Source organism: Ambystoma mexicanum, chromosome 9 (assembly GCF_040938575.1).
Source record: "Ambystoma mexicanum isolate Mex_15411 chromosome 9, UKY_AmexF1_1, whole genome shotgun sequence".
NCBI lineage: Eukaryota > Metazoa > Chordata > Amphibia > Caudata > Ambystomatidae > Ambystoma > Ambystoma mexicanum.
This window is the reverse complement of record NC_090931.1, coordinates 13,061,718-13,072,708: the sequence shown is the minus strand read 5'-3', so window position 1 is coordinate 13,072,708 and position 10,991 is coordinate 13,061,718. Positions and strand designations below refer to the sequence as shown.

The 10,991-nt window shown below is 46.6% G+C and overlaps 1 protein-coding gene across 5 annotated transcripts in view; it reads right to left on the bottom strand.

Annotated features, from left to right (window-relative positions):
• Nucleotides 1–4,194: 4,194 nt before the first annotated feature.
• CDON (cell adhesion associated, oncogene regulated) overlaps nt 4,195–10,991 on the bottom strand; it is a 668,575-nt gene continuing 661,778 nt past the window's right edge. For all 5 annotated transcript variants that reach the window (XM_069614078.1, XM_069614075.1, XM_069614076.1 and 2 more), the window contains exon 20: nt 4,195–6,835. In XM_069614078.1, the coding sequence (XP_069470179.1) occupies nt 6,687–6,835 (149 nt within the window). In that variant the 3' untranslated portion in view covers nt 4,195–6,686. The remainder of the gene's footprint in view (nt 6,836–10,991) is intronic.

The window sequence follows — 10,991 nt, the reverse complement described above, 5'->3', positions numbered from 1 at the left end:
TAGGCTTTTGCAATGCACTCGCCACTCAGTTCACCTCCAAAACACAGGACTGAACAGCCTTGTTACGCACTCTTCCAACCCATCCTCCCCCTGACCACTCAACTCCCTTCGTCTCTCCAGAAGTCACCAGAGTTGTCAACTCCATCAAGGTGTCTTCCAAACAGGTTGCCCCTTTCTCATCCAGAACCTTCAAGGACATTTCCCCTCTCGCTGATCTTTGTAACCACTCCTTTGCTACTGGTTCTTTCCCATCCTCCCTCAAGCACTCCCTTGCGCACCCCCTCCTTATAAAACGCCAGCAGACCCTTCCTGCCCAGCCAACTATCGCCCCAACTCCATCACCCCTTTCCTGGGGAAACTGCTTGAGAAGTTGGCCCTCCAACACTGAACTTGTCAGCAGTCTCCACGACCATCAGTCTGGATTCAGAGCATCTAGAGGAACGGAAACTACTTGCATACCTGGATTCCAACTCCCCTGCTGTCCTCATCCTCCTTGATCTCTATCTGCATTTGACACAGTGAACCACGCCATCCTCATAAAAAGGCTCCATGGCACCATTGGTATCTCAGAGCGGGCACTGGACTAGCTTACCTCCATCCTAACCGACTGCTCTTCCAAAGTCATACTGGGCACCTTTCACCTCTGCTACTTCCTCCTCCACCTGTGGCATCCCCAGGGCTCCATTCTTTCACCTTGGCTCTTGAACATCTACCTTACTCTGCTGGCACGCCTCATTTTCTCCTTCTCCAACTTCCGGTGCTATGCTGATGACAACTTCTTCAAACTCCCTACAGACGCATTTGCACCCTCCATCCCCAACTGCCTCTCAGCCATCCAGGCCATGTGTACTTCTAATGATCATTGCCTCATTGCCAGCAAAACATATCCTCCCGATTGGGACACCGGCACCTGACTTATTCCCTTCACTATGACCTTCTTGCATGGGCTCTGCCCCGGCTCCCTCTTCTGAAGCCAGAAACTTCAGTCATCTTCGACTCCTCGGTCTCTCCTTCCTTCCTCATACTCAGGACATTGCCAAGAAGTCCCACTTTTAGCGTTTCCTTCTGAAAGGAATTCTATCTTTCCTCACCTTCCCCCCAGAGACTCAAGGTTACCTAGGGTCTGGATCTCTATAGACTTGACTATTGTAATCGCCTTCTCCTTGATCTATCTTCGTCCACTCTGCGATCCCACCAGCTAATCCAGAATAGGTCAGACTTATCCTTGGCCTCAAGCCGGGGACCGCATCTCTCCTGCCCTGCAAAGTCTTCACTGGCTCCCGATCACAGCACTGATTAAAATCAAATCCCTCTGCATCATCCACAAGGCTGTCTGGGTTGCAACCACTATCTGCAACTCTTTGACCAAATACTCCCCCTCTAGACACCTGCGTTCTTCTGGCACCAACTCCTTGCTTGTGACGCAGTTTGCTAAACAGAGGGCAGGCTGTCGATAGCTTTCCTCAGCGGCTTCCCTTCTTTGGAACAGCCTCCCCTTCACTGTCTTGAGCAGGAACTCCTCAAGTTCCAGAAAAGCCTCAAGACCTTCCTCTTTACCTCTTCCTTCCCTCCCTCCCTCTCTCCCCTGCCAATCGCACAGTAGCTCGACTAGCGTGCAGGGCCCTTATGCATCCTCGAGGGCCCTGACCTCCCACATCTTATCCCAGCTGCTGTCGATCTTCTGCACTTGCATCGGCTCACCCTCTACCACTGGAGGTTTCACTTACCCTTCCGCTTCCCATGAGCACCACAACACCAATCCCATACCCATGCTGCTGTGGACAGTCTGCCTACCAAAGACCAATACCTCATGGACATGCCTTTCACCGGCTCTAGAATTATCTCGAAACTAATACCAAAAATACAGATTTATTTTCTTTTCCCGCATTTCCACGCAATTCTATGCAGGGGGAGACCCCCGCAGCCCCCAATACTTCCCATATATTATTTATTAACCTACCCCGGCCCCCCACCTACATATAATTGTGTGGAAATGCACAGTACAAGTTTCAGCATTGCCGGACTAGACATCTTTTTGCCTTGAAATTATGGAGTGATAACTTTCCACCCATGGAAGAGGACAAGTTACTACCTCATCAGCCATACGACTGACCAAGTCATCTCAATTCAGCCTAATTCCTCATAAACTGAGATTTATAGTGATGGTGCAGAAAGAATTGCTATTGAAATAGTACATTCAAGATGCCCTGAAAAAATGATTCATACAAACCTACTTTGGCAGCAGGACCACCAATATTCTTCCTAAGATAGAAGGTGAAGACGTATGCCAATGTAGCAACTACTGCAACTTGAATCGCATTGTCATAAAAACAGCACTCTTTGCCAATGATCCCAGATCTCATCGATCAGGGTTGAAGTGCCAGACGGTTCACCAAAATGGATCTGCCAGCAGGCCAGCATTGGAAGGTGGTGTTTCAGATAGAAAGGATTGTTAACACATACACTGTAATGCCGTTTGGGTTTGGGTTGTGCGACACCTCCACAGCCTTCAATAGTTTAATATCCTTTATATACTCCCATTTGCTCCCGGAACATGAACTTTGGGTAAAAGAAAATGTACGACGACCTAGGACAAGCCAATTTTACATTAAACTTAGAAATGTCATTTCATTGTATCCGTGTAGAATAAGTTCCTATAGTATGCGCTCATGGTCAGTGTGGTACTGGTGCATCAGACTGAGATCTCGGACTGATAGACTAGCCACCATCGACCCCCATCACAGATGTCAAAACATTTTTGGCATTTGGCAATTTCCACTGACGATTCAGAAAATGATTCTCAGCCACTCAGCTCACACAAAAGGATGTGCAGTTTCATTATACAATGCACACAAGAATCCTTCAACTTGCTTAAAGCAGCTTTCTGCTCCGCTCTAGGCCTCCTAGAATCAGACACCCAACAAACACTTTGTGATGGAGGCCAACACATCCAACACTGTGCTAGGGAGGTCAGTGGATAGCGGCGTGTAACTCAAAAGGATTGAACCCTGCCAAACGCAATTACTCTATCTAGGGCCCTCTGGATTCACCCACAGCATGGCTGAAGTGTGCTTTAGCTGAAAGGCATGTCCTCACTGCTTGTCCCCTTTCTTCTCAGGGTCTCTCCCCTGTGGTCTCAAACTCTGGTTTAAGTAGTTTGCCACAGTCAAACTCTTATACTCGGAGTTCCCTACACGTGTGTTCTCAGTCTAGCGTTTAATGGGTTTTGTGCACCTTCCTTCTCTGGTCTTCTCTCCGGGGTCTTCCTCGTTTGATCTCTCAACTCTGATACGGATTTAGAAGCAGGTGAGAGGGGTTTGCCATGTAGAGTTGCCTCTACATGTGCAGAAACTGTTTTGCGGGAGGGTTGTGGGACATAAAAGTATTTACGTGTCTTATTAAATCCTCAAGCTGTCAGACGCTAGTGAGCTAGAAATGCCAAACTTTACCGTTTTGAGAAAATTAAGCAGGGCGTGTTTTTTGGAAGAGAAAAAGACAGATTTTGCTGCTGGGAGAAAAGATGAAAAGCAGATGCCAATGAACTCGAAAGGGGCCCAGTTTCTCAGTGGAGATGTAGTAAGAATGAAGGCTTAAGCGCGCAGAAGGGGTCTGAACGTTTGGAGGCAACATTAAGGTTTTATAACATTAAGACCTTCATTCGACTCGAGATTCGCATTAGCCATTAACTTAAACTGAGATTTGACACAAGGCCATTTAGCAAAATCAGAAGGTGGATTGGATGTGTGCTCCTCCTCAAAGCCAAGCCCTTCTTTCCAGCCCAGGGCTCATTCAAGCCAGGCTGAGGTAGAGGGTGCAATACCCTATCTTACCCTACCTGCAGGAGGACTAGATGCGACCTTGGATACCTCATCACTAGAGTAAGAAAAGGAGAGTCCATCACCCTCATGTTCGCATTCAAGCATATGCAGCGGGAATGCAAAGCAGCCCCAAGCAAACTATCATTCATTCGCTGAGATGATGAACAGGCCACCAGAACCCACGAGATCACGAGACTGGAAACACTCGCTCACAGAGCTGCTGCCGATCGATATGCACCTCTCCTCTGGAACGACCCCCCTGGCCCCCTCTCCCAGGACCCTCTACCCGCGGGCACCTTGCTTTTCTAGTATTGCACTCCAGGCAAATGGGAATGGAAGACGGATAGGTTAAGAAAAAATACATCAAACCAAAAGGTACATAAAGCAGCAGCATCTCATCATTTTATTATAATACAAACACCCCAGAGAAGTCGCCAAAACATTTTGAAATATGTACAATTCAAATAAGAATATTACAACTTTTAGGAAAATATAGCATATTCTTCAATATAAAATAAAAACATGCACCTTTTTAATAATTGCTTTGAAAACAAATAAAGAAAATGTATTCTCCGGGACAGTGCTTGTAGCTTGATATTCAGAAGACTATGTCCAGTTCAATGCAGTCTCCACTGTTGAATGCAAAGGGCTTCTGGCCTTCTTCTAAAACATATGGCCCACTTATCCAACCGACCAAAGACAAATATACAGCTACTGCACATTTTACAGCAAGCATGCGGAGTAGCAAGCTACGCCGCGGTGCAGGTGGTACACGATACACTGGTCACCATGGATGATCTGGTTACTGTGCTGTCGGGGGGATACGTCTGGACAGTGCTTCTGTCACTTCCCAGCTCACCCGGCAATACAGGAATCTTAATTGAATGGCAGTATGATTTAGGTTTCCATTTCCTCTACATCAAAGCTTACAGTGCATGTGTCAGATTCCTAGGAGCCTTATGAGGCATCTCACAAGAACATTTAAAGCATAAAAAAAAATAGATAAAATATATATATTTATAAATAAAATACAATTAAAACACTTAAAACAGTGTTTCTATTATAAATACAAAACAGTCCACGTTCAGAACTTTATTCATGGTGCCAGATAAATAGATTTGAGAACAAAACACCTCTTCCCTTGCACTCCCAGAACCTCAAGCAATCCCATTCTACTACTCAGATAAGGCAGAAGCAGAGTTTCAGAACCAATGAGTACTTCATTGTAACAATACAGTGAGTTTGGAAAGACTCAAAACAGAGTGAACGGGAGTTTGAGCCATCGATTGTCCTCGCTAATTGGCATGTTCACTTATTTCTCCAGGAAGAGCGTGTCCAGGGATTGAAAGCGATTGCTTGAATTCATCTCTTCAAGTGTGCCTAATTTAAAGAGCAGCTTTAAAGTGCTACAAAATGGAACTTGCAGGGTTTCAATTTTCAAAAGATATGACAAGGGGAGAATGAGTGTTCAGCAACAATGGTCCCACGCGATGGAAGGGCTGTGTTTAAGGAATACATTATGATGTTTGAACGCACTTCAAAACTTTACATTGAACAGCCACTTCAGCAATAGTTTAGGTCAGATGACACTTTTCCCCAGCACTTTCCAAAGCAGCCAGTTTCATCAAATTAAACCAGACTCCCTATTTAGGAGTGCTGTCAAAAGGTCTAATATTAAGAGCATTTCAGCCACGTCGATTGTCTAATAAAGGGCAGAACAGGAGAGCTATGCATTTTATCATAATTTCTATTGGGAAATTGGTGGCACGGCAATTAAACAGCCGGTTTTACTTTTGATCCGTATTGGGGTTAAATGTTATGATACCATCCGTCAAGGTGAGCTTCAACTCTTAAATGGACCGATGCTAGTCAGTGTAGAACTTCACCATTAAGCCAAAAGGCTTAAGTCAGAATAGGCAGGGGGGAACTTTTGCTGTGTAAAGTTTGGCCAAAGAAGCTTCAAATTTAAAAGCATTCTGTGAAGAATGTACAGTGATTTACCAACTGGACAGGAAATATGTTTGGGATGTGCCAAACTAGGAAACAATGTGTGCAAACAAATGACAAGTTCCAGCCAGCAAATCTCATGTTTAGGACTTGCAAGCATTCAGATATTGAAAGCACTGATGAAGTGGAGACACAAGTGGGAGCCATGGGGGCAGCAAGCAGTTAGCCCACAGGATTGCTGGCAGTGGCATAGTCGCCATCGGGCGTCCGCTTGCAATGCTGATCAGGGGCAGATCTCAATTCTTTACAGTTCAGACTTCTAGTAGGTGTCTGTCCTCTGTTAGCCTGCTTTACCTGCAAACAAGGCCGTACTTTTAATCAAATTGTTACTTAAAAAAAAAAATAAAAAAAAAAAAGAATACAGCATATTGGATTCCCTATTAATTTCAAATTTCATACCGTGGAAATATGTAAACAGCGAGTACTGAAAAATAACTTTTCCAGGTCTACTCCTGGAAGGTTTCATCACCTTGAAACGGGTGTCTCCAAATTTGCAAAACAGGATCACTGACACCAATTATTTTTAAGTGATGGCTCATGGTAATAACAAAACAGTGCCGTGGTTTGGGTAGGGTGCTTTAAAGGAAACGTCATTGCGCGTACTTGTCGCCATGCAGGCATACCGTCCGTCTGCGTTTCGCTCTAGGCTCCAAGCTTTACTAAATACCTCCTCCTTTCACTGGACAGAAACATGAATAGTCTTTCTCCTACCATATAAATATATAAAAGTTAACCCATTTTTTAAAACAAAGTTTACATTCATAAGACATTTTTTCGAAAAATAAATAACGATCTGCTTATTGCGGGCTCCGCACTCGGGTTCTTGCAGCAATGGAGGAAGAGGCGCAAAGGTGAATTCCTTCAGGTTTCTTCTGCCTCCGTCTGTGGAGTGACCCTCTGAAGACTGTCCAAAGGGCACCCGGCTGAAGGCCCTGAACTGCTTTCCAGGCAGGTCTCATGAAGAGGCGGACTGATCAGTGAAGCCCAGCTGAAGATGTGATTTCTATCACCTGAAGAAAGGGGATTGAAAAATGGTTTACTTTCCATGAAATAACAGCACACATGTATGTACTATGCCATGCCCGATACATAGCCGTTGAAACAGATGGTAACACCTACAGTCGAGTTTACGTATAGAACTATTGTTGGTTACAAAGTAGTAGTGGGAATGTACAATACCAGGTTTGACCAACTGTTCAGGCACAATAATCAGCAAGGAATACCGCAGGTTGCAACATTTCAGGTCATAAATTACTAGCCATATACAAGTCGCTCACCCTCATTTGTGAATAAAAGGCAGTGCATTACACGAGTGCACGAGAACCAACAGCAGTGTAGTCCTAGGACCAACCATGACCCAATATACACCTATTTGGCTGCGAGGGCTGGTATTGAATCAACTTTCTCTAGCTGCAGCAATGCATTGTGTGTTAAAACTAATGTAGACGGTGGTGTAGAAATTAAAACCAGGTAACCCGACTTTCAAGCCCATCCTTCAGCACATCACCAACATTGTGTGATCCTGGGCAATCACCTCATCTATTTGTACTTCATTTGTGGTAAAACTATGCATAAAACATTGACGTGCTACATAAAAACTAAAATTAACTAAATAATTCTGTTCTGCTGAGGAGTGTTTACTGCTGAAATGCAAACTGAAAAAATCTGTAGGAAAAAAGAACAAGTTACTCTCTTACCTGGTAACGTTCTTTCGATGGGATGGTCCAACAACGTATTCCATATCTATGACGGGAGCCGGAACAGACCTGCATGATACACCAGAATCACAGGGCCCTAAAGGAGCCACTGTCTCTACAGGACAGCTTACAATACCACGGACCAGGACCCCGTAGGGGGCTAGAGCCTGTTTACAATAGCACTGAGAAAGACCCACGGTTTGAAACACGTGTCGGCTGACAAACAAGGGATACAATTGCCCCTTAATGTACTCAATGCATACCAACTGAATGTTAAACAACTCAGCACTAGCACTAATAAAAGGAAAACTTTTATCACAATAACTACTGTGTTAGAACTATTCTTTGAACCACTGAAGCAAAATAACCAGGAGAAAACCTTCTTCCATATCTATGACAGTAATCACCACAGCTGTGCTGCTTCGGACAATCTTTCGGCGTCTGCGTCCATGACGTCGATACCCTGTCCTCGAGGGCCTCCGTCGTGCCGACGTCACCGGATTTTATAAGTAGGATGCACGACGCCCGTAGCCTCAGTTGTAGTTTTTTCCCAGAACGTGTGGCACCAATCTTCTGCCAGTATGACCACAGAAAGCCTTGCGGAAACGTAAGCTGTAATCGCATAAGAAATTCTGTAGCGGGGCAGGTAGGGAGGGAGCAATATAGAATACGTCGTCGGAGCATCCCATCGAAAGAATGTTACCAGGTAAGAGAGTAACTTGTTCTTTGAGGAGATTGGGTCCTCCGACGTATTCCATATCTATGACAGACTCCCAAAGCAGTACCAACGTGGGGAGGAGGGAAAAATAATTTATAATATAGAAATTAAGAATGCCCAATCAAATTGCAGAGTAAAGGACCGCCTTGCCAAAGGCCAGATCCTGCTCATGGATAGAATATAGGGAGTAGTGTCGTAGAAAAGTATGGACCAAAGCCCAAATGGATGCTTCAAAGATGTTACGAATAGGAACACCCCTCTGCAGGGCAGTAGAGGCAGCCATACCCCTAGTAGAATGGGCCCGTAAGCCTACTGGAGGGTCCTTACCCGCCCAGCGTTAACATTCAGAAATTGCCAAGATACTCCATCTAGACAAAGTCTGCTTAGTAAAAGCTTGTCCCAAACGCCTTCCAGTGTAACCAATAAAGAGCAGATCGTCCACTCTGACCTTGACATGCGAGAAATGTAGACACTTAAAGCTCTCCTACGATCCAACCTATGGAGCCTCTACTCTTCCTTACCAGGATGTGGAGAAGGATGAAATGCCGGAAGACCAACCTTCTGGCTTAAATGAAATTCCGACACCACCTTCGGAAGGAAGGACGAACTCCAAGGACAACCCTGTCCTTATGAAAAACAGTGAAGGGTGGCTTAACTGAAAGTGCCTGCAACTCACTCACTCTGCGAGCGGAAGTGACCGCAACTAAAAACACAGTTTTAAGGGTTAACAGCCTCTAAGGACAAGGATGTAAAGGCTCAAACGGAGCACCCATAAGGAATTTCAGAATAAGGTTCATATCCCAACCAGGCACCTGGAAAGGTGACGGCAGAAACAAATTAGTAAGTCCTTTGAGAAACTGAGAAATTAACAGAATTTTGAACACTCAGACGAGCGCTTAAATATAGACAGCACCGCCAGGTAACCTTTAGCAGTACCCACTTGCAGGCCCCTGTGGGCCAACAAAAGCAAAAAAGAGAACTACAGGAATGTCACATGAAAAAGGATCCACATTCTTAACCCTTCACTAGTCGCAGAACTTTCTCCAACGGCAACGGTACAGGGACTTAGTTGCCGGCCATCTGGCCGAAAGCAACACCTCCATCACGTCTTCAGGGACGTCCCAATCCTTATACCTCAACCTTTCAGAAGCCAAGCGTGAAGGTTGAAGGATCTGACCTCTGGATGGAAAACCTGACCCCCCTCCCGTGAGAGCAGGTCATCTCGGTAGGGAACACGACGTGGAGGGCAGATGGACAAGTCGAGAAGGTCCGGGTACCACGTCCTCCGAGCCAAGCCGGAGCAATTAGGATCATCCAGGAACCGATCCTCCGTAACCTCTGCAGCACTTGCGGGATGACGGGGACTGGAGGAAACACGTACAGCAGTGGGAAGGACCACTCCACCACGAATGCGTCTCCCAAGGCTCCTTTTGAAGGAAATTCCCACGAGCAGAACCTTTTGTACTTCCGGTTGACAATGGAGGCGAAAAGATCCACTTGAGGGGTCCACCAAAGGGCAAAGATCTCCAGGAGAATCTCCTGAGCCAGCTCCCCCTCATGAGAGATTGTGCTCTGCCTGCTCAGAGCGTCCGCTGTCTCATTTTCTTCTCCAGCCAGATGAACTGCCGAGATCGAAACTTCCTGCTGGATGGACCAGAACCAGAGCTGCATCGCCTCCCTGCACAGAGGAAGTTACCCTGCCCCCCACCTCTTTTGTTGAGGTAGTGCATGGACACTGTGTTGTCCCTCAGAATCAGGACATTCTTTCCTCGCACAGTCGGCAGAAAAGCCTTCAGGGCAAGCCTGACGGCCCTCAGCTCCAGCAGATTGATATGGAGTCTGGACTCTGACGGAGACCAACGACCGCTGACTCAACTCGTTGGCATGAGCTCCCCATCCCGTGAGGGATGCATCCGTCACGATCGTCACCTCTGGCCAGGTTAGCCAAATGGAGCCCCCTTCATCAGATTGCCTTCGACGGCCCACCATGGAAGGTCCTGGGAGACAGAGGGCGGCATCTGAACAGGGTCGGACATCCGGCCGGAGGACTGCAACCACTGCATCTCGAGGGCCCACTGCTGAGATCTCATCCACAACCTGGCCTTCGGCACCAGAAGAATGCAGGATGCCATGAGGCCGAGCAACCTCAAGAACTCGAACGCCGGGAGACTCTGGGCGTGTTGAAACTTGTGCACCATCTGCTGAATGTGATGAGCCCTCACCTGGGGAGGAAAACACTGCCCCAGGGATGTGTCGAGCACTGCTCCGATGTACTGGAGCCACTGGGTTGGCGTCAAGTGGGACAACTAAGTTGAGGGAGAAGCCCAGCCTGTGAAGGGAGTGGCCGGTGATGGACAGATGATTAAGGACTTGCTCAGGAGAGCGCCCCCTGATCAACCAATCGTCCAGGTAGGGGTAAATGTGAATCCCTCCTTTCCTGAGATACGCTGCCACTATCACCATGAGCTTGGTGAAGACCTTCGGGCGGAGGTCAATCCGAACGGCAGGACCCGAAACTGAAAGTGCGAGTCGCCAACCGCGAACATCAGGTACTTCTTGTGCTTTGGATGAATCGGCACATGAAAATAAGCGTCCTTGAGGTCGAGAGACACCAACCAGTCCTGAAGTTCAACGGCCTGGAGGACTGGAGAAAGAGTAACCATCTTGAACTTGTCTTTCCTGAGGAGCTTGTTCAAACCGCGCAAGTCCATGATGGGTCTCAATCCCCCGTCTTTCTTCGAAATCAAAAAA